Source organism: Hemicordylus capensis, chromosome 1 (genome assembly GCF_027244095.1).
Source record: "Hemicordylus capensis ecotype Gifberg chromosome 1, rHemCap1.1.pri, whole genome shotgun sequence".
Taxonomy (NCBI): domain Eukaryota; kingdom Metazoa; phylum Chordata; class Lepidosauria; order Squamata; family Cordylidae; genus Hemicordylus; species Hemicordylus capensis.
The window spans coordinates 79206413-79230468 of NC_069657.1; the positions used below are offsets into that span (position 1 = coordinate 79206413).

At 43.0% G+C, this 24056-nt stretch overlaps 1 protein-coding gene across 3 annotated transcripts; it reads right to left on the reverse strand.

Moving 5' to 3' along the window:
* EXD2 (exonuclease 3'-5' domain containing 2) lies at nucleotides 1-23540 on the reverse strand. Of its 3 annotated transcripts, none has more exons than XM_053287068.1 (9): nucleotides 23445-23540; nucleotides 16799-17182; nucleotides 12842-13056; nucleotides 12181-12307; nucleotides 10450-10775; nucleotides 8013-8119; nucleotides 7424-7559; nucleotides 3601-3957; nucleotides 1-2824 (listed from the first exon to the last, which is right to left on the reverse strand). In XM_053287068.1, exons 2-9 carry the CDS (start codon nucleotides 17120-17122, stop codon nucleotides 2608-2610), a joined length of 1809 nt encoding a protein of 602 aa, XP_053143043.1. In that variant the 5' UTR covers nucleotides 17123-17182; nucleotides 23445-23540; the 3' UTR covers nucleotides 1-2607. The 3 variants fall into 3 exon arrangements, with proteins under 3 accessions (XP_053143043.1, XP_053143042.1, XP_053143044.1); XM_053287067.1 differs by having other exon boundaries at nucleotides 12842-13098; XM_053287069.1 differs by lacking the exon at nucleotides 23445-23540 and having other exon boundaries at nucleotides 12842-13098; nucleotides 16807-17014.
* Between the last annotated feature and the right edge of the window lie 516 nt (nucleotides 23541-24056).

Consider the following 24056-nt stretch of genomic DNA (forward strand, 5'->3'; position numbering starts at 1 on the left):
TTTCAAGTACTGAAACATATGTTTTATTTTTTAAGGAATTAAAAACAGATTGTTAATGTAATAAATTTACATATAGGAAACAAGCTATGATTTTACAGACAACAAAACCATTGTAATGGGAGCAAGGGAGTAGATGCATGGAAGGCATTAAAACGATAGAGTGGGTGGGTAGAAGATTGCCAGAGGGGCAGAAGGAGGGAGAACAAACTTGAGCAAAAGGCAGGTCACACAAGAGAGAAGCAAGGGAAAGGAGAGCAGTAATGATAGTGGAAAAGCCAAATTTAGAGGGAAACAGAATGGTAGGTGACAGCAATAAGCAGTAGAATCACAGAACTGGTGGTTATGGAGGATTTATAATAATTATAATAATAATAATTTGATTTCTATACTGCCCTTCCAAAAATGGCTCAGAGCGGTTTACACAGAAAATAACAAACAAATAAGATGGAACCCTGTCCCCAAAGGGCTCACATTCTAAAAAGAAACATCAGATAGACACCAGCAACAGTCACTGTGCTGGGGGTGGATAGGGCCAGTTACTCTCCCCCTGCTAAATAAAGAGAATCATCACGTTAAAAGGTGCCTCTTTGCCCAGTTAGCAGGGGTAGATATACAGATTCAAGCTCACAGGGCAGAATGGAAAGCCACCACAGGACACAGCTGCCAGTCAGTATAGCAATTCTGTAAGTAGGGATAAAAAGATAAAGGACAGACAATATGCTCGGAGCATATTACACCTATTTTGAAAGAGCTGCACTGGCTGCCAAGTTCTTTCCAGATCCAATTCAAGGCTCTGGTTATTACCTAAAAGGCCCTGGATATCTGGAGGACCCTCGTTTGGGCCCTGGATACTGAAGGACCGCCTGCTCCCAGGAGCTTCTGCCCACCCAACAAGGTCAGAGGGGCCTTTGCTCTGTGTGCAGACATTGAGAGAGGTTAAATTGTCATGCATGTGGGATGGGGCCTTCTCTGTTTTTGCCCCCAGGCTCTGGAGTGCTCTCCCAGTGAATGTCCGCCTTTTGACATCTGTGGCTGCTTTTAAACAAACAACTAAAGACCTTTTTATTTGTTCAGGCTTTTACCCCTTAGGGCTTGCCAGGCCTCTCAGCTCTCCTGCTTCTGTTGGCTTTTTTATGGTTGCTTTTTGGTGTTTTATAGTTTTTATGGTTTAACTGATTTTAAGGTTTTATATGTGATTTTTTATGGAATTTTATTGTATTTTAACTTGTGTATAAAAGGTGGCATAGAAACCTTTATAAAAGGTGGTATAGAAACTGAATAATAAAATAAAGGGAAGATTTTATTTTTATTTTTTTTATTTTTTGCAAGAAGATAGGAACATAGGAAAATAGGAAACTGCCATTTATTGAGTCAGACCATTGGTCTATCTAGCTCAGTATTGTCTTCAGACTGGCAGTGGCTTCTCCAAGGTTGCAGGCAGGAATCTCTCTCAGCCCTATCTTGGAGAAGCCAGGGAGGGAGCTTGAAACCTTCTGCTCTTCCCAAAGCAGCTCCTTTCCCAAAGGGGAATATCTTGCAGTGCTCACACATCAAGTCTCCCATTCATATACAACCAGGGCAGACCCTGCTTAGCTATGGGGACAAGTCATGCTTGCTACCACAAGACCAGCTCTCCTCTCCTGATGACGACCCAAAGGTGAGGGTGACAAACCAGTCAAGAGTGAGGTAAGAAGAAACACGTGAGAGTGTAACATAAAAGGGAGAGCACATGTAGCAGCCTCAGGGCTGTTTCTCCCTGGCCAACTCCTCCAGTGAAGCAAGTCAGCAAGTCAGCTTCCTAATAGCCATAGGTCTAAACACCTTGTGCAAACGAGGAGGAGGAAAAAGAAGAAGGGGGGGAGGAGGAGGAGACTAATGGCAGCGAGGATAACAAGAAATAGGAAAGTACTCCAATATGGTTGTGAAATTCTTTAAAAAGGGGTTCCACTGCTAGTTTTGCTTCTCAAAGTCCAGCATTTAGGGGTCTCAATTATTACATCCAGAAATTCTGAATTCATTTGCATGAAATCTCAAAGGGAAATAGAAGCTCAAGTCTTGCAACATCCTGGTTATGCCGGGAGCAGAATATTTGATAAGTTTGGGACAACAGGATTTACCTACTCAAATATCTGCTGAATGAGAGTCTTCAAAAATCTATATGGAATCGATTGTTTAAGTAATTGTCTTTCAGAATACATAGTTAATGAGCAATCCTTTGCTGTGGAGGAATCCCCTTTGACAGAGATAGTCAAGCTGGACTGTGCTGGTGCTTTGACCAATTTTATTCTTCTCAGTGCATTCCTGAAAAATGAACATGGAATATCCAGGGATCATAGCCAGTTCACCTAAAGATATACCTTGGCATGTTCCTTTCAGAGATCACACAACTCAATTCCTCTTCCTCATGCCATTTAACAAGCAGCTTGTGAAGGGGAAAACAAAGCAAAGATGTCACAGATGTGTTTCCACAGGTACCCTGTTATCCCAGTATCCATGTTTGGGAAGTGGGGGCGGAGAGAAGAGCTCATTCATATAGACACATGTGGACATTTCCCAAAAATCCACTCAGTCTATTCATCCTCATTAGTCCTCTGGAAGTGCCAACCTTCAAGAAAGTTCAACCTGGAGATCTTCCCCATATTTTCGGATCAACTTCTCATGATTGTGATCTACAGACCACTGCTTTGGGAGATGTTTGGGTTGCATAGTATCCAAGAAATGCTGGCGCCAGCGTCTTTCCAGCAGCATGAGGGAACACATGCCTCCTCTGGCAAAACACTGTACCACTTTCAGGCCATGTGGCACATAGTTCTCATTAAAAATCCTGAAACGGTATAAACAAAACTTGGATTCAGACAAGCACAGGAGTTCATGGAATGCCAACAAGACTATTAAGTTTGGGTCTCCTATCCACAGACATTTAAAGTTACTCATAACACAGTGGTAAAGTCATTTCTGTACTATACACAGACACTAGTGTAACTAACAGAAACCATGAGAAGTTAAGTTCTATGGGGACCAAAGCTTCTCTAACTGAACTCTGAGCATTCCTTGAAAGGTGAGAATTTACTTTGTCATGATAAAGTTCATGAGAATTGTGAAGTAAATACCATACTAAATGTATAGTCCAGTAGTAGCCCAAGGGTGAGACTAATGCTGGTATTCCAATACTGGACAAAGAGGAGGAAAACAACAAAAGACAGACAACTCCATGTATGATTCATACCTCTTGAAATCAGATGATCTCTTTCAATCCTGTTTTGGTTTGAACACATTTTTTTCCCCAAATTCATCCTCTAACTCCATACACTAGCAAGACCATCTCTTGAGAGCAAACTCCTCTATTGGAGAAGCCCTTCCAAGACAGGTTTGACCCATGTCCCCAGCTGTTTCCCATGAAGACAAAAATGGGGCATGACAAAAACCAGGCTCAAATGAACAGAAGCCCTAAAGGAGTTGCAAAGAATCAGACAGAAATTGGAGAAGGGTGGTGTGTGGGTAGGGGTCCAGTCTATGGATAGGAAGTTCTCCATCACTACTTTAATCTTGGCATAGAGTTGCCTGTAATCTGCAAATTGAAACACTAGAATATGACCATACCTGGTTTCCAACCCAGCTGCTTCCTGCAGCATCTCCGAGGAAACCATCGCAGAGCCAAAGTAGTCCTTGATCACCTGCAAAAGCTCCTCTTTTCTGGAATTGGGTAGGCTGTCCGCATTCAAAAGAGCCCTAGCACCTGAACGGACTTGCCTGCGGATGGGATCTTCAAGCAAGCGAATACCCTCCTCACAGCCAATAGGGGCACCAAATTCCTCAGCCAGCTGTTGCTTTAGATGGTTGTCATAGTAATTGGAAATTGCATGGCAAGAAGTGCAGAGGAGGAGCACATCATGAGAGTTGTGGTCCTTCATCTGGATGGGGAAATGTCTCCTGTACTCATGAGGCACTATATTTTTTCTGTTGAGGAAACAGGAGGGGTTAGGAACAGTCAGTTGAATTCCTCCACCCCCAGACTGATGTTGGACCCAGTGAAAGGTCCAACATCATCAAAAAATCACTTCATGCTTGAGATGTCAACTGTTGAGAAAAGTGGCATTTGTGCCTTTAACTTCTGCAGTTTAAATCGCCATTATCTGGTGAATCTTTCACTGGCACACCAATAAGTATGATCACCAGCAAACTGCTGACAGTTAAACCCACTTTTTAATCTCAAAAGATACCCAAAGTGGCTTATAGTAAGTTACATCTTATAAAACAAAACTAGGCTGTGAGGACAGCTGAGAGATGTTGTGCCAGGGCAGGGGAGCGGGGCACAAATGGTGTTAAAGCTTCTCCTCAGTGCTCTTGCTGCTGACAGCAGGCACCTACGGTGAGCCCAGGAGAAGTAGCACCCCTTCAGGAAGCTATTTCTCCCGACAGCACTAGATGCAATTCTCACTGAGAAGTGGGGCCTCTCCTCACACAGACCAGATGGCATCCTCTCATTCTGTAACAAACAAGAACTTTACTTCCTGGTTTCTTACTACATCTTTGTTCCAGATAAGCTTGTCATGTTTTATGAGGTGGTATAGCATAGTAGGTAAGAGAGGGAGATGTGAGCCAGGAAGCCCTCAGTTCAACTTTTAAGTTTGAAGCAATGTACAGAGCAGCCCAGATTGCTGGGTGGCACCTATGTCACATGGACAACCTAGAAGGCCCTACATTAGCAAATCTTAGTGACTCCCAACTTGCAGCAAGCTGTTCATACCACATGGGTTGCCACACAGCAACCTTGGTTGTTCTACACATCACCCAAGCCCCAAATGTCTTCGGTGTGTCTACCAACTTCTTCAATTTGAAGTTTAGCCAGGAGAGGCACTCTTGATGGTTGCTCTGTCATTGTCCAAGTCCCTCTCTATGGAGACTTGTCAGAATTGAATTTTAACAGCCAGGGCTAAGCAACTGTGAGGTAAGAATTGGATTATGATTTGAGTATCATGCATAACAATTAAGTGCCAACACACACGGTGCCTCGCATGAGAAAATACAATACAGCAATATTGAGATGTATGCAGTACTGACAAACTTGTTAGGCGTGTGATGTGTTTGTTGATCTGTGTGAGCAATCCCAGATCTGAAACTAAGCTCAAGAGTGCCACCCAGAGTGTTTGGGAGTGCTCGGAAAAAGTCAATTTCCCACCTTCTGCCATCTAGTGGCTTCAGCCATCCAAGCACAATCTTAATCCCTTTTTCACAAAAAAGGACCAGTCCAGTCCAGACTCACCTTTAGACACGTATGTCAAAAACCCAGGATGAGGAGCTTTAAGTTCATAGGGAAAACTCTAAATTCAGATTGGCTAGAGACCTGGATTGCAACAGAGATGTGCCAGGCTTCTCACTGGACCCAAGAGCTGTCCATCCCTGGAAAACTGGGGAGCCTTCCCCTATGTTAGTTCCCATAAATATTTGAGTGTCAGCCTAAGAAGTTGTCACCACTTTTCATTTTCTGTTTGGTGTCTCAAATGGATATGCCGTGGGGATTAATGCCTCCTCACTAAGGACCTGCCTAACTGCTGAACTAAGGTAAAATTCAGTATTAATCAGTTAGCTAACATTTCATATTTTCTTAATTCCTGTATTTCTTCACTTCCTTTCCCCCATTCCTTATTGTGTACAACTCTTGTTAAACACACACACACAAAACACTCATATACTCAAGAGTGAGTTCAGTCCATTTTAAAAACATTCTAGGAGTACTTCTCATGTGCAGCCTAAGCCACGCTAGGGAAGCCCAGCCTAAGTTAGGCTGCATGTGAGAACTGCTTGGACAGGGCTCAATCCCAGCAGGGCAGCACCACCTAGCCTGGCTTTTTAGCCTGGCCACTAGCCGAGGTTAAGTGAGCGAGTTCTCCCTTATCCCAGGCTTGCTGTATATGTGCAAGCTCAGGCTGCTTCCAGCCTGGCTGCACACAGAGACGGGCACTGTTTCCTGGAAGAATCCCCCAATGCACTGCACTCAGTGCATTATGGGATTCCCCGAGGCCAGGATGAGTCGTCCCAGCCTCTGAAGCACTGCTCTGCAGTACAGATCGTCGGGGAGTGCACTCCATGCTCCCAGGAACACATGAATGCTCATCTGGGGAGAAAGTGAGTTTAGCCAGCCTTCTCCCACCCCACCCCCCACCAGTTGTGTGAATGACCGGATTGTCCTTAGAATAAGCGTTTAAAACATACTGTGTGTCTAGAGTGGGGCACTGCAGACCTCAACTGTGATGTGTCAGGTAATTTTAAGCTGGACCATTCTAGGAGTTGTTGAAGCCAAGTTTGAGTCTGGTGAGTAACTTTAGATCAGTCTTCATCTGGTGGCAGCCTATCTTTGAGGAGCAGTGTGCTCTTAAAGTGGGAGCAGAGCATCTCTCTACTGAGGGTGGATCTCAGGGATCTACGACAATCTGCAGTGATTCACTTCACACCACCATTACAACTGTATGGTTTGCCCTCATACTTCTTGTGTTAGGTATCATAACTATCTGTGTTTTTTGATGAATCTTTGAAATCATTGATGAATCATTGAAACCTTAACCTCCAATGACATTAACAAATGTTAGTTCTAAGTAGGACTAATTGAGCCTACTTTCACTTCTTTTAACACGGCAGCTCTTACCTAGGATCCCTTCCCACATGCTGTGAATTTCATTTGTATCCAACTGTCAGCATATGGGTTGCAAAGGAGTGTTGCCACCATTTCTCTACGAAAGAGACTCTATGGAACGGTCTCCTGGATAATATGAGAGCTCTCCATGATCTGCTGGCCTTTCATAAGGCATGTAAGACTGAAATGTTCCACCGGGTGTTCGGTCGCTGAGATAGCTGGTCGTAGAGTGTTCTTGTAATCCATGGTTATTATGTCATGTGGAATGAGTATTGTATGGGGTTGTGTTTTATGAGGCTATGTAAGATATATTTTTAATGAAATTGTGTTTTTGTGTATATTATTGCTTGTAAGCCACCCTGAGTCCTATGGGAGTAGGGCAACATATACATCTAACTAAATAATAAATAAATAAATTTGAAACAAGATGGTGGATCGGCAAATATTACTACCATTTTCAGGGTCCACTAGGAACACTTCCTGTTAATGTGATTGTATCAGACTTTAAATTCAAAGAGGGGCATACATACACAGTCGGTGCTCATATGCCTTTTGGAAAACAAGCTAAAGATCAGTATTGAATTCCCTGCAACACCCTATGATGCATATACTTACAGGACTAGAACCTAATTACCAAGTGTTGATGCATCATACATTATACATTCATAGAATCCCAACATTGTTACTTATCAAATCAGTATCAAGCCTACTAGATATATTTCTGTCTCTTCAGCCTGCAGTATTTTGCTATATCAAACAATCATATCCTTATTCATTTACTGGAGAACTCACCGAATATAAGACTCCCTCTTGCCACACACAACACACAGGTTCTCTTTGACAGTTAAATAATAATCCACTTGAGATTCAGGGCGCCCAGAAGGTTCAAACCGCAACTTCACAATAAATGGGTCTGTGCTCATCAGTTCTGCAATGGCAAAAAAAGAGTAAGACCTTTAATGTTTAAGAAGAGTTAATGTGGAAAAAATTTAATGGGTTGCAAAAAATTAATGCATAATGATGAATGTTTGGAGTAAGTCTTCCTTATAAACCAGTGTCAGCTGCTTTTCTGCTCTTTCCCCCTTACTTCTCTTATGCAGATTGAGCCATCTCAGAAGGGGGGGGGGAGGCACAGACATGTGGCCAGGAAAGGACATATGGAGGCGAGTCCTAAATAAGCAGTGTGATAAGAGTTTGAATTGAATAGATGGGGAGAGTATCTGCACCCCCAGCAGACTGGCTTGTAAATATGATCCAAGGGTCACATCTAGGTTGTCATATCTAATCGATCTAGATTAAATAGGATTTGGCAGTCTCCCTTCCAGTCTCCTACCCCCACAGAAGACACTTGTTAACTAGTAAAAAGAACAGACTGACAAACCTCCAATACCCTTGTCAAGGTACCACTGGGCCTTCTTGCGATCACAAGTGCATAGAGGCTGTCCATCTGGTGCGTGTAAGAAGCAGTTGTCGTACAGGGGAGATCTCCTGTGAAAACAGTCAGACCACAACTACTATCAATAGGAAACTAAGTTTCATTGCCCCCAAATCAGTAGGTTTGATGGATCCTTGAGGAGAGAGGGCAGGAAGGTGAAGATATCAGACACTTTGTTCCTTCTCCAGGTGGACTGTCCCTTCCCTAGGACAAGCTGCCTTGTTGGAAGGAATTTAGGAGAGGCAGGCAGAGGAAGCATCAGACACACACTGCAGCTGGACAGGTTTGGTTTTAAATGCATGTTTTTTTAATATATGCCTTGCATTTTAAGGGAACACCTTCTTCTTCATGAACCCCACCGCCCACTGAGATCTGCTGGAGAGGTCCATCTGCAGCTGCCACCGGCGCGTCTGGTGGCCACTCAGGGACGGGCCTTCTCCGCTGCTGCTCCAAGGCTTTGGAATGCGCTCCCCAGTGAAATAAGAGCCTCCCCATCTCTGACAGCTTTTTAAAAGTCTTTAAAAACACATTTCTTCACCCAGGCTTTTAATTAATGTTGTTTTAATGGTTTTAATGCTGTTTTAAAATATTATTTTTAAATTTTTAAATTGTTGTAATGTGTGTGTCCGCCCCCCCCCCCTTTTTTTTGTCTTAACGAATGTTTTACTTTGTTTTTATTCTGTTGTGAACCACCCAGAGACGTAAGTTTTGGGAGGTATAAAAATGTTTGAATAAATAAATAAATAAATAATATTGAGGTTATGAGCCACTCTGGTTGAAGAGTGGGAAACAAGCCTACCAAATATATAAACACAGTGTTGCTTAACACTTCTTATTACATACAAATCCACGCAAAATAAGAATATTGGCACCTCAAGCCTAAATATATTTGCAAGCAAGTCCCAGAGCTTACTTCCAAGCCTGCAACCCTATGCATACAAACAAATATGAATGCCTGAGTGAATATGCATAATATCAACTTGTAACTATGTGTAACATCACAAACCTTGAGTATTAAGTTATGCCCATTCTGAAAACTCTCTCAAGCCCTTTAGATTTGGATATACAAATTCATTCACCACGGTGAGTGTTCCTCCCAGGTCTGGTAAACCTGAGGAGTCTCAAAGCCAAACCTCAGCTTTTTCTGAAAAGGGTGGGGAGGGAACCTGACCCTCAAATTGTGCTATGTTTCAGAGATGGTCTAGAGTCTAGACCTTCATAAGCTCAGTGTAATACAGATGAGCCTCCACTTTCCTCCTGAACAGTGGAGGGGATGACCTTGCATTGTACTTTAGAGGCATTACAAGCACCACTAAACTTCAGAATCAAGTTGGAGATAAGTCGCTTCCCCTCCCACTGATTTGGGGCAGGGAAATAGCAAACACAAATTCTGACTGGCTATCAGGACCATAAAAAAGGAAGAATAAAAGCTCTAAGGTGCATAGCATATAGATTTTTTGGGAGGGAAATAAATCTTAAGTGCTAAGAATTCCCTCCATCAGTCTGACTAGGATCAAGTGCTACTTGGCTCCTCCCTTCCCATTGTTTCCATTTGTAGCCTCTTCCACTGGCAGACATCAGAGGGGAAAAGCTGAACAAAGCTCTCCACAAGGCAGATTGGGATCAACTTCACTTAGCTCCTTTCCAGCAAAAGCCTCCACCAGCAACTATTCGACAAGGCCATTCTTTAAAGTTACAGATTATGTCATATCACTGTAATATACCTGTATTTGCTGATCTTCCTCTTCCCTCCTACACCTATCCTTGCTTCCTTTTATGTTTGTTACAATGCAGGTAACTCTGGCAGAGACCAAATTCTTTTACAGCACTTTACAGTATTTTTCAAAACAAAAGAACCGAGTGACTCAAGTAACGCCTGGTTCAGAATAATATGAAGATATGCCTGATTGTGTACGGCTAGCAAATTAATCTATTTATTTAAAATATTTGTATCCCTCCCCTCCAGTGCAATACTGCTCAGGGTAGCTCACAACAGCAGCACAATAATAAAACTAAAAACAGGACCCAGTGAATTATTTTTTATAGATAAAAACCCACCAGATACAGCTGCAGAAGAAATGTTTAAAAGCCTTTTTAAGAGGATGAGTGTACTTGCTCTAGTCACTTGAATCCAATGCCTCACAAGATGACATACCCTTTCTTCCTGTATTACTGCTATACTCAGTAATGAACTTTGGCCAATGGGAGGATAACAGTCTCTCAAGAACTGTGTCAATATTTCACTGTTCCTTGTAACAGTAAGACTTGCAGCTCCAATGAGGAACTTCATAGCAGACCTAGGGCTAGCTATTGAAGCCAGATTAGAAGAAAATCGGTTTCCTTTGACCTTTTAAATAAAACACAATACAAAAAACACAGTTACCTAGCAGAATAGCCTACTCCCAGGGGCTTTCGCTTATGCTTCCGAGGATCCTTTGCTTGCTGGCTAACTGAAGACTGCCCATTAGTTAGCAACTTTAGAGTACTGGTTTTTTGCTGCAGGCCACCTCCTGTGTTTTCATCATCTCCAGGGCTGCTACTGTTTCTTCCTTTGAAGGGTACATCAACCAAACCCTGACATTTCCTCAGGATCTTTTCCCAACCAGGAAGAGCATATGCACTTTCTGATATATGAGAGAGGAAGGGTAATCTCAGTAGGTGGAGGAACAGAGCTACTGACACCTGGGCATCTCTGGCAGCATAAGCAATCTGAGGAGAAAAACAAGAGCACTGCATTGTATTATGCAAAAACAGTCCTCCATTGCTGCACCTTTGGCCTGGAGCAGCTTCTATGGTGCCACCTCTCTTACTTACTTCAAAACTCTCCTCAAGCCCACCTTTTCCATCAAGACTTTGGCTCAATCCCATAGTCCCTGTGCCCTCCTGTAACCAAACCCAAGTATGTGAAATGAAATACATATTCCTCCTGTTTGTCCCTGTCTCCATCCTATCTTCTGTTCTCCTGTGTTGAATGTTATGTTGTAAGCCTCTGGGGAAGGGATCTATCATCCTGTAATTTGTAAAATGCCTTGCACATTGATGATACTATATAAATATTTGTGAGGCATTAATATGAATGCTTCCAAACATGAAAAGAATGAATCACAATAGATTAGGGAGGTGAACGGAACTGGTTTGGAGGCCCTTTATGGGCCTCTGAACTGGATCAAATGGCAGCTGGCTCCGAGGTCGAGGGGGGGGGGAATGAGCAGGGGAGGGTAGTTCGAAGGTGGGGAGGTGCTGCTTTAAGGGCAGGGGTGAGTGCACTTACCCCTCCCACCACTTTCCCCCCTCCCACTGCTTTTCCCCTGCCGGCGCTCCAGTTTTTAAAAGTTCCTCGGGGCGGCAGCATACCTCCCTGCTGCCCCATTGCCCCCGTTCACTGGAAATATCTGGAAGCAGCAGGCACGCACACGTCAGCTACTTCTGGATAGTTCCGGTAAATGGGGTAGCAGGGAAGTATGCTGCTGCCCCGAGGGACTTTAGAAAACCAGAGCACCAGCAGGGGAAAAGCGGTGGGAGGGGTAAGTGCACTCACCCCTGCCCTTAAAGCAGCACACACACCCCACCTTCGAACTACCCCCATCCGGTTCCGTGCACATCCCTACAATCAGTAAGATACAGGGGGGAAAGTATTCTATTTGGAAACTGCAAAAAGGAATTGCCAATACCCAGCTCCACAAAGCTATATGAGAACAACCAACTTTCAGGCCTACCCACAAAAAGCCTCAGCAGTTCTTGACCCCTTTAGATCCTACATGATGGCAGCTTTTTACATTCTGGCTTATACATACTCAAATCCTTATACAATGCAGTCCCAAAACAGATTTACACATGCACACACGCGCACACACACACACACACACACACACACACACACACACACACACACATACACACGTGCACGCTTTAATGCTCCCTACCAAGTGCTTTAGTAACCCCTTTATACTTTTAAGGCATTCAATGGCTTGGCAAATCCTCGCTCTCCTTTTGCCCAATGAGAAAAACAAGCCATAAAAAAACTGAACAGTTCAAGTGAGTGAGCTGAAAACTGCAATGAACTGTCTTAGTTACAAAACATTCCTACCACAAACTACAGTGTAAACCAACAAACCTGTTCTTGAGTCAGCTGTTCTACCTCCCAGTTGCTGCAGCATAGGTGAAGAGACTTGTCAAGTGAATAGTTCAGGATCCTCTCCGCTAGAGATTTGAGGCTGAGCCCATTTGGGGGAAGGGCCTTACTTCAGGTTTTGTAAATGGAAAAAACAACACACACAAAAGAGTTACTCTCATCCATCCAAAGGAGAACTTCTTTTGTTGAAAAGCGGTATATAAATATTATTAATAATATTAAGTATGTGTTTTTGCAACCATAATTGAGAGTGTCATCTATATATATATATAACCTCCTTGGCCAGGACAGCTCATTCATTAATTTTGGGATTTGAAATCTCAGTATTCAGAGTTACTAATGTTTTCTTGAAGCAATTGCACATTTGCAGTCACTTCATTAAAAGTAGGACTGTATCTGTAACAAAAGTTATAAAATCAATAAATACCAAATGCCACCTCCTTGTACTTACTGTAATTGTACAATTTACTGAAGTAGATACAACAATATCTATTTAGTATTGTATCAAATAAGTATTGTGGATGCTTAGTATGTACAATACAGTAGATAAAAAGGGATACTAGCATCCTTCTCTGGCAATCAACTTCTTTTGTACATATCTTCCCAAAGTAAATAATGTTATTGCAAGGAAAGATAAACACACCTCTGTCTCATGGCCAGATATCGAAGGTCTACAGTCCCTTTGACTGCTACACCATAGTCACTGAGTAACTTGCAGGCATCTTCCCAACAGCCTACTCCAACTTTTAGGATGTTATCATCTGCCAGAATGTCTAGCAAAGTCTTTGGAAGAATCTGTCCACCACTGGTTAGCCTGGGCAAGCGAAGAAGAATGCAAAGACCACTGGAGACAGCCATCTGCAAGAGAGAGACAGGCTTGGTCTTTTTCCCATCTGAGACCTGGAAATTTTAAAAGAAGAAGAAGAAGAAGAAAAGTCGATTTCTGATCAAAATATATGCCATAACAAAATGGAAGAAAATAGTTATGGGCCATCTAAGTTGCACTGTTATAAGAGAGCTTTAAAAAACTATTATGTGTTAAGCTCTTTAAACTTTATGTTTAACTGTATGTGTTCTTATATTTAATATTGCACTTTGCTTTGGGAATTGATGTTGAAAAGCAGTTTAATAAATTAAAACTATCTTTTTTATACCACCTTATATAAAATCTCAGGGTGCTTTACAATTTAAACCAAACAACATCTACAACTCATGTAAAAACAAATTAAAATTACCATTAAAAAAATTAACAAATCAAAAATCTGATAAAGCAAGTGAGTTTTCAAAAGTAGTTTAAAAACAACCAGAGATGGGGAGGTTCCAATTTCATTGGGGAGTGTGTTCCAGAGCCCTGGAGCAACCCTAGAGAAGACCCAGTTTTGGGTTGCCACCAAATGAGCAGGTGGTAACTGCAACCAGACCACCTGGTTGCATTTGTTTTATTGATTAATCAACCCCTGCTAACTTGGCAAAGAGGCACCTTTTAATGTGGTGGTTCTCTTTATTTAGCAGGGGGAGAGTAACTGGCCCTATCCACCCCCAGCACAGTACCTCCAGTGACTGTTGCTGGTGTCTACTTTATGTTTCTTTTTAGATTGTGAGCCCTTTGGGGACAGGGTTCTATCTTATTTATTTGTTATTTCTCCGTATAAACTGCCCTAAGCCATTTTTGGGAGGGCGGTAAAGAAATCGAATGAATGAATGAATGGAGTTGGGTTTTACATAAGAACAGCCCTGCTGGATCAGGTCCAAGGCCCATCTAATCCAGCATCCTGTTTCACACAGTGGCCCACCAGATGCCACTAGAAGCCTACAGCAGGAGTTGAGGGCATGCCCGCTCTCCTGCTGTTACTCCCCTGCAACTGGTACTCAGAGGCATCCTGCCTTTTAGGCTGGAGATGGCCTATAGCCCTCCGACTAGCAGCCGTTGATAGACCTCTCCTCCATGAAGTCATCCAAACCCCTCTTAAAGCCATCGAGGTTGTTGGCTGTCACCACATCTCGTGGTAGAGAATTCCACAAGCTGATTATGCATTGTGTGAAAAAATACTTCCATTTTCCGGTCCTAAATTTACCGGCAAGCAATTTCATGGGATGACCCCTGGTTCTAGTGTTATGTGAAAGGGAAAATAATTTCTCTCTGTCCACTTTCTCCACTCCATGCATGATTTCATAGACCACTATCATGTCTCCCCACAGTCATCATTTTTCTAAACTAAATAGCCCCAGGTGTTGTAGCCTTGCCTCATAAGAAAGGTGCTTTAGGCCCCGATCATCTTGGTTGCCCTCTTCTGCATCTTTTCCAGTTCTACAATGACCTTTTTTAGATGTGCTGACCAGAATTGTACACAGCACTCCAGGTGTGGCCGCACCATCGTTTTGTATAAGGGCATTATAATATTAGCAGCTTTGTTTTCAATCCCCTTCCTAATGATCCCTAGCATGGAACTGGCCTTTTTCACAGCTGCTGCACATTGAGTCGACACTTTCAACCAGCTGTCCACCACAATCCCAAGATCCCTCTCTTGATCAGTCACTGACAGCTCAGATCCCATCAGCATATACTTGAAGTTGGGGTTTTTCGTCCCAATGTGCATCACTTTACACTTGCCAACACTGAAGCACATTTGCCACTTTGTCGCCCACTCCCCGAGTTTGGAGAGATCTTTTGAAGCTTCTCACATTTTGGATTTCACTACCCGAAAGCGTTTGGTATCATCTGCAAATTTGGCCACCTCGCTGCTTACCCCTGCTTCTAGATCATTTATGAATAAATTAAAAAGCACCAGTCCCAGTACAGATCTCTGGGGGACCCCACTTCTTACTCCCCTCCATTCTGAAAACTCTCCATTTATACCTACGCTCTGTTTCCTGTCCTTCAACCAGTTAGCAATCCACATATGTACTTGTCCCCTTATCCTATGACTGCTAAGTTTCCTCAGGAGTCGTTGATGAGGAAGTCTGTCAATAGCTTTTTGGAAGTCCAGGTATACTATGTCACCTGGATCACCTTGATCCACACACTTGTTGACACTCTCAAAGAACTCCAAAAGGTTTGTGAGGCAAGATTCACCTTTGCAGAAGCCATGCTGGTTCTCTCCCAGCAGGGCCTGTTCTTCTATGTGCTTTACAATGTTATCCTTGAGGATGCTTTCCATCAATTTGCCTGGAACTGATGTTAAGCTAACCATATTGTAATTTCCCTGATTGTCCCTGGATCCCTTTTTGAAAATCAGTGTAACGTTTGCTACTTTCCAGTCCTCCAGCACAAAGCCTGATTGCAGGGATAAGTTATATATTTTAGCAAGGACGTCGGCAATTTCACATTTGAGTTCTTTGAGGACTCTTGGGTGGATGCCATCCGGCCCTGGTGATTTGCTAGTTTTCAGTTTTTCCAGACAGTTTAGAACATCATCTCTTGTCACTTCTATCTGACTCCGTTCTTTAGCTTCCATCCCTGAAAAGTTTGGTTCAGGAACAGGTATATGCTCAGTATCCTCTGCCATGAAGACAGATGCAAAGAACTAATTGAGCTTCTTGGCAACCTCCATATCCTTCTTAATAATCCCTTTCACTCCCTCATTATCCAAAGGTCCAACCACCTCCCTGGCAGTTTTCCTGCATCTGATGTATTTAGAGAAGTTTTTGTTATTCCCCTTGATGTTTTTAGCTAAATGTTCCCCAAACTCTCTTTTTGCCTCCCTTATTGTCACCTTGCATTTCTTTTGCCAGAGTTTGTGTTCCTTTCTGTTCTCCTCATTTGGGTAGGCCTTCCAATTCTGGAAGAAAGTCTTCCTCCCTTTTATGGCTTCCTTTACATTACCTGTTATACATGCTGGCATCCTCCTGGACTTAGTGGTACCTTTCCTCCTTTTGGGTATACAATCTAACTTGGCTCCTAGTATTGTGGTTTTGAGTAAACTCCATGCATTCTGGAGCAAAGTGATTCTCCTGATTTTCCCTTTCAGCTTTCTTTTCATCATACTCCTCATTTTGGAGAAGTTTCCTCTACTGAAATTCAAAGAGTCTGTGTTAGACTTCTTTGGTGATTCTCTCCCAATATGTATGCTGAATTTGATCGTACTATGGTCACTGTTCCCTAAAGGGTCGATGACACTGACATCCCACACCAGGTCCTGGGTTTTGTTATATTCTAGTTGGTGAGGAAACTCCCCATGTGGTCATGGAGAGCCAGCATGGTATAGGAGTTAGAATGGCAGACCAGGAGCACTCAGGTTCAAATCACCAGACACAAAGCTCACTGGATGACCCTCTCCATCAGCCTAACCTACCTCAAATAATTGTTGTGAGGAGAACCTAGTGGAGAGAAGAGAATCTTGTATGCTACCCTGAGCTCCTTAGAGGAAGTTATGGGACAGAAGTGTAACTAATAATAGTAATCATAATTAGGGTGATCATCATGTCAAGCCACACAAGGCAAAGAAAGGAAAGCCCCTACATGAAAATGGCTTGCCATGGATATATAATAGCATGCAGACCAACACGCATCTAAGTGTTAGAAGCAGCAAAGTAATTCATTCATCATTTGTTTCGGCCTTAAATTGTTGGGGAACAGATCTTCTTGTGATCTAAGACTTACCCACTCACAGTCAATTCCAAGGACTGGACAACATTCCAACTCCTTTTGTAGCAAAGGTTCCACTTCATTCCATTTCTCTGCCTCAGAAATGATCATTACTTCTGCCCCAAGTATCTTATCCACCCAGGGGATTGTGGGAGATGAGATGAATGAAGGAGACTTCTCTTCTGGGTGATCTTCCTGTTCTTGTTCCTTTGCAGCTCCTTGATTAAGTGTGATGCAAGTTTTTTCTTTCCGACCCCAGATGACTTTCCAGAGAACCAGACCTCCTGCAGCAACACCCAACAGGGTAGCCACAATAATAGTGACAGTTTGTCTGGGCATGTCTCATCCCCCTTACTACTTCATCTGCTCAAAAACTTCATTACAGAGTTGTCTTGTAACCTGCAAAGAATATTAAGGAAAAATAAAATCCTATATAGGGATTTTTTCCCCTCAGGCCTACTTCAGTCAGATATGCAATAGATACATGCAAGAGTAAAACAATCTTGGTTGTTAAGTGAAAATACGATTTAGGGCTTACTCAGCCAGAACACACTGTGGTGCAAGAGCAGTTTATGGGTTTGCATTAGGTGAACCATATCCACTAATCTGATTCAAACTGTGATAGGTTTCTTTTTCTTTTTTGATTATGCAGTACACTAGTAGCCTGTAGGGATGTGCATGAAACCGGTTCCGTGCACTCCCGGGAGGGTGAGGGGGGGTTACTTTAAGGGGCAGGGAGGGTGCCTCTTACCTGCCCATCCCTGCCCCACTGCTTTCCCCCCTACGCTCTCCCAAAAAGTGTGGGCAGGGGGCTGCAATGTTCATCCTTGCAGCCCTGTTCAGTGTCGCCATGCAAATGGCTGACACACGTGAATGCCTCCCTGACCCTTAAAGTACCCGCCCAGCCTCCGATCCGGCTTGAACACCGGCATTTCGAACCAGTTCGGTGCTCCAGAAAAGGAGCACCAAACCGGTTTTGTGCACATCCCAAGTAGCCTGATCTTTCAAGTGTTTACACAGAAGTAAGTTACATTGTGCTTAGCAGGGCTTAATACTAGCAAAGAATGAAAAAGATGGCTATCTTAGACTAGGAATAGTCCCATTTTTTAAAAAAACTAGTGAAAGTTTGAACACGCACACACACAAAGGGTCAGGCTTCATTAACAAACACATATGTGCGCTCTACAATTTATTGCGGGGGGCAACCCCATATTTCCCAATACCTTTTCCTTACTCGTGTTGTATATTTTTAGACTGTATGCTTTCTTGGTAGGGCTTTTGCATTTCTCCTCTTCATATATTATGTATAAGAGCTACATAAAAACAATAATAAATCCCTCATTGTGACAGCTATGTGGCACCAAGATAAACCAGAACTATTTTCTGTGATGTACAGTGGTGCAGCTGAGGCCTAGTCCCTACAGTGGTGACAATTCACCATTCACCACTCTGCATCATTCTAGAAGACATCTCTCTGAAATGTTACTTTTTCTTCCTTTCCCAGGGTTTTTGTATTTGTATGGATGGGTACTCAGTTATACAAGTCCACTTGCAGTTTGGAGCACAGTCCAGACACAGGTTTCTCAAATAAGAACGAGATTTTAAAACAGCCCATAACACAAGAAAGATGAACACATTCCCCTCTCCCATGCATTCACTGAATGTGTGGAGGTGAAAGTGGGATTCTGTCTTCTGGCTCACCCCCAATACTGTAACAACGGCTAGCCCCATGCATGGATGTCAGCAGGTGTCTTCGGTGTAGAGGTAGGGGACAGAAGTTCCCCTCCATCTGTTGGGTGGCAGAAAACGACTATTATGAGATGCCTCCTGAAAGGGCTTGGCCTCAGCTGGCCCTCAGACTAAACACCCACTGCCACCAGTTTAGGATTTTTAGCTTCTTCTTTTTTAAAACTGATTCCACTGCCAGTCAATGAAACCTCTGTCACTTAAAAATAACATGAACTCAGTAGTGTGGTAACTCAATAGAGCAAGTAGGCATGAGGTAGGAACAAAACAACAGAGACAATAGTAAAATAGGGAAACACAAGAATAAGTTTAGTGGAATTCAATCTTTAAAAAAAAAAAACAGTACAAGAACAAACAATGTAGTTACGCAGGAGTACAATTTAAAACTACAGAACAAACAAGCTGGCCCAGCTCCCTCACTGCCAATTCCAGAGCATCTTTAACCCATCCCTACTCAGCTAGTCTTCCAACCTTCCAGCCTCTCAGCTCACACAACAGTGTCCTCTCTCTCTCTTCCCCAACTCTCTTTTTATTCACTTCTCCCCCCACTAAAACATATACACAAACCAATAAGGGGGATTCCTACCTCAAGCAGCCAGAACCTTCTGTTTCTGTCTGGAAACAATGAACCAGATCACATATATTCCCTCCAAAACCCTGCAGCAAACAACTTTTTGCCTCAGACAGCTGTCAGACAGAGGCTGCAACCTTTTCACCTCTGCAGACCTTTACAGAACTCAGAGGGAACATAGAACAAAGCAAATACAAAGAAAGTTTACAAAGCATAAAGGGAAGGAGTCATTCCTTCATACCTTCCTTTTGAATCTTAATTTACTCATGATAACTGAGTAAAGAAATGGGCTTCCCATTTGGTCAGTTTCATTTCAATTGCTACCAAGTATTTTATTTTTAGCATTAATGTTTGTTAACAATGCTGTTGTCCAGTGAGATAAAGTATGCAAATGCTAAGGAGCTAGATCAGTCCCGAGCATCTTGCAAGGGTTCACTTTCATAACACTTAACCTTATTGAAGATTTTAAAAATCTACATGCAGAGCAAGGCATTTACTTTTCAGTTTCAACACACAGTATATCAATATGTAGTGATTTTGCATTTGAATAAATACAAAAGCTACATACCCAAGTGTTTTATGAGTGTTACCTGCATCATGACTCATAGATTTGCTAATTAATTAAGTGGGCAAGGAGAACTAAATTGGTAATCTAGAGGAGGAAGCAATAATCATTTATTTTGACCCAAAATGAGTGCTGGAGTACCATATTGCTAACTAGTGCAGTGTGGACAGCTGTGTGGCACTCCACTACAATCCTTTGTACACTTATTTATTATATATTGATTTTCGAAGCAGTTCACAATAATATCAGATTTAAAAGTGGATATTGCCCTGTAATGACGAATCCTGTGAAATGGGTTTTTTTTAAATGTGTCTTTTTTATAATCTTGTTTTTAAATTTTATTGTGAGCCGCCTTGGGATTTTCTTAATGAAAGGCGTGGTATAAATTTAACAATACAATAAAATACATCTAAGCATTGGAGAACATACATTTTTAATATACTGTTATCCAGTTGGTCTGAAAGCTCTTGCTTTGGAAAGTCTTTCAGACTTTCAGAAGTGGGCCACTTCTTTAAGCTACCTGCCTTCAAGATACCAGGTGCTATTAATGACATCAAAAGAACACAGGCTGATGTCATTATCCAGCTGTCATGACTCCTGGTAGCCGCCAAGGGGCAGATGATTTTCAGAGTCCATTGCTGCTATGGGCAGTTGATACCAATACTCCCAGCAGCACCGAGGGTGACAATGATGCTTAGAGTCTCCTTACTAGTGCTGCCTCACTAGGTGGAACCACAAGGGAAATATCTGCCATAGGCTACCAGGTTTCTGCTCAGGAGCCAGATATTTTCTGTCTCTATAAAGGTGGCATTTCCTCATTTTATCAGTAGGACTTGTTTGTGAGTAAACATGCACAGAAGTAAGCTGAAATTCTGTTAATGGATAGGGCTAGTGAACAAATTATAGAACCCCATATTTGTACAGGCACTTTGATTCTTTGGAGCTTCTCCACAGACCTCGAGTCATGGATTCAAGTGGTGCTATTCCACCCGGGAGTCTACTTCTGTATTTATTTAACACATTTTTATACCGCCCAGAATGCAAATTCTCTGGGTGGTTTACAACAAAACAATAAAAAACAACCAATAAAAAGATTAAAATATTTCAACAATTAAAATTCAAAACCTTAAAACTATTAATACACAATTAAAACAATTAAAATAATAGCTAATTAAAAGCCTGGGTGAACAAATGCATCTTGACTGCCTTTTAAAAAGTTGTAAGAGATGGGGAGGCTCTTATTTCAGCAGGAAGCGTGTTCCAAAGCCTCGAGACAGCAATGGAGAAGGCCCATCCCCAAGTAGCCACCAGACGAGTCGGTGGCAACTGCAGACAAACCTCTCCAGATGATCTTAAAGGGTGGTGTGGTTCATAGCAAAGAAGACATTCTCTTAAACACCCAGGGCCCAAGCGGTTTAGGGCTTTATAGGTTATAACCAAAACCTTGTACTTTGCCAGGAAACTTATTGGCAGCCAGTGTAGATCTTTTAAGATAGGAGTGATATAGTCTTTCTGAGATGACCCAGGGACCAACCTGGCTGCTGCATTATGGACTAACTGCAGTTTCCGGATTATGTACAAAGGCAACCACACATAAAGCGCACTGCAGTAGTCAAATCTGGAGGTGACCAGCAGATGTACTACTGTTCTGAGATCATTTATCTCAAGAAACAGACGCAGCTGGCGTATCAGCCGAAGCTGATAAAAGGCACCTCTGGCCACTGCCTCAATCTGGGACACCAGAGAGAGTTTTGTGTCCAGAAGCACCCCCAGACTGCATACCTGTTCCTTCCGGGGAAGTGTGACCCCCCATCCAGAACTGGCAGATCAAAATCATCTCCTGAGTTCTGACCCCGCACAATAACTACCTCCATCTTATCTGAATTCAATATCAGCCTGTTACCTCTCATCCAGCCCATCACTGCCTCCAGGCAGGCTTTAAGGGAGGTTATGCCTTCTCCTTATGTTGACATGGAGAAAAAGATTTGGGTGTCATCAGCATACGGATAACACCCTGCACCAAGTCTCCCGATGATCTTTCCCAGCAGTTTCATGCAGATGTTAAACAACATCGGAAACAGTATGGAGCCCGAGACACAACATACCGAAGTTCAGTTTTTGAAGAACAGTCCCAAAGGGACACCATCTGGAATCTGCCCAAGAGGTAAGTGCGGAACCACTGAATAGCAGTGCCTCCCACCCGCAACCCCCTCCAGAAGGATACTATGGTTGACAGTATCAAAAGCCACCAAGAGGTCCAAAAGGACCAACACAGTTACACTTCCTCTGTCAATTCCCAAATGGAAATCATCCATCAGGCCGACCAAGGCAGTCTCAACCCCACAGCCCACCCGAAAGCTGGACTGAAACGGGTCTAGATAATCAGCTTCATCCAAGACTGCCTGGAGTTGGGAGGCCACCACCCTCTCAATTACCTTGCCCAGCTAAAGAAGGTTGGAGACAGGCCTATAGTTGCGCAACTCTGAGGAATCGAAGGCAGGTTTCTTCAGAAGTGGTCTAATAATTGCCTCCTTAAGGCAAGGAGGCATCCTGCCCTCCCTCAGAGAAGCATTTATGATCTCTACTAGTTCTTTTACAACAACCTCCCTGCCAGACAGTATTAGCCATGTCGGGCAAGGGTCAAGAGAACAGATGGTAGGCCACATCGCTCCAAGCAGCTTGTTCACATCTTCACAAATCACAAACTGAAACTGATTCAGCCTAACCACATAAGAGGAGTCGCTGGACACCTCCGATTCAGACACTGCAGTATTTGTGGGGTCTAAATCCAAGTCAGCCCGAATATGAGAGATTTTATCCACACACAAAATCATTAAACACATCACAGTCGTTCCAAATTCTGATTCGAGGAAGGAAGAACATTCACCTCCTACAACCCCAAACAACTCCACTGGACATGAACTTGCAGACGCAATACAGGCTGAAAAGAATCGCTTCTTTGCCACCTGTATCTCCTGAGCATAGATCTTCAAATGTGCTCTATGTTGTAATCTGTCAGATTAGAGTCGAGACTTCCTCCACTTGTGCTCCAGTCATCTACCTCACCGCTTCAGCCCCCGTAGTTCTTCCGTATACCAAGGGGCCAGTTCTAAAGCATTTCGGAGAGGATGCTTAGGTGCGATCATGTCTACTGCCCTGGTGAGTTTGCTGTTCCAGTTCTCCACCATTACCTGAGAAAGCTCAGGTTTCAACTTTTGTTTTAAACTCAAGGAGACCTATAGACCAAAATCTGAAGGAAACCCTTTGTCAGAAACATTTTTACAGCATCATGGGTTTGCATCCCATTATGTATAACCCTGGCAATATTTTCATGCCAACACACATCTAGCAGCATAACAGAATTAGTTATAGTAAACCGTTTCATCCTCCGATAACCCCTCAAGTTAAAAGTTGAAGGCAACGGAGGTAAGCAAATTGGTATGGAAGACAATAGAATGAGGGAGGATTGCTAGACTTCGGGAGATAAGATGTTCCTTATTTCAGTAAGAGTTTCAGATGTAGATGAAAAACAGCCGCCGACGCCGCCCCTCAAAATTCCGCAGCTTTCCTTGCGTGGATCCCTCTCTCTCTCTTTGGTATTTTGAAGTTATACATTAGAAGTTTTAGAGTTAGCGTCGAAGAATGAATCACGGAACTCTACCAAGCGTTAAATAATATGACTACGATAGCTAGGAAAGGAAAATACTACGCAACGAGAGAATTAAACACACAATAATCTGTCCTTATCACACTCTCTTCTTCAGAACCAACAAGCTTACCTTCTTCTGTCAATAAAAGGCACGCGGACGTGTATACTACCTGCTTCAGCTGCATAAAAAGCAGCAGGAACGTCTCCGCCGTTCAAGAGGTTTCCGGAGCTTGTTTTTAGCCGAACGCTTCCGGGGACTAACCGGGAGCACAAGGAATGAAGATGCGTATAATCTAACAGCTTCCGGAAGTGCTGGGCTTTGCTATTTATGTTTTTATTGTCTACCTTCTAGTCCAGTTGCGGTTTTAAAAAGTTACACCTGGATTACATTCTTTTTAAAACTAGGACGGCCTTTGCTGGGGGGGGGGATATGCTCCCTTTGACTTCGTTGATATGGGCCTTGTAGACAGGACGTTAGTCCCGCGCTGTGAAATCCTGCCCGCATTAAGTGTGATTTGGAGCATCCTAACTGGAGCGTTTTTAGTTACTGTGGGAAGGAAGAGAAGATCCAGCTTGTGAAGCCTGATCATATGCATGCTTACTCTGAAGTACGTACTACGGAGGAGTTCGAAGAGATTTACTCCGAAGTAAGTGTGCGAGGCTTGCAATCGCACACTTCAGTTTGTAGTACAAATTCATCCTCTCTGTTCCTGGTCCAGCCAGACCGGCGCCGCGGAGAAAC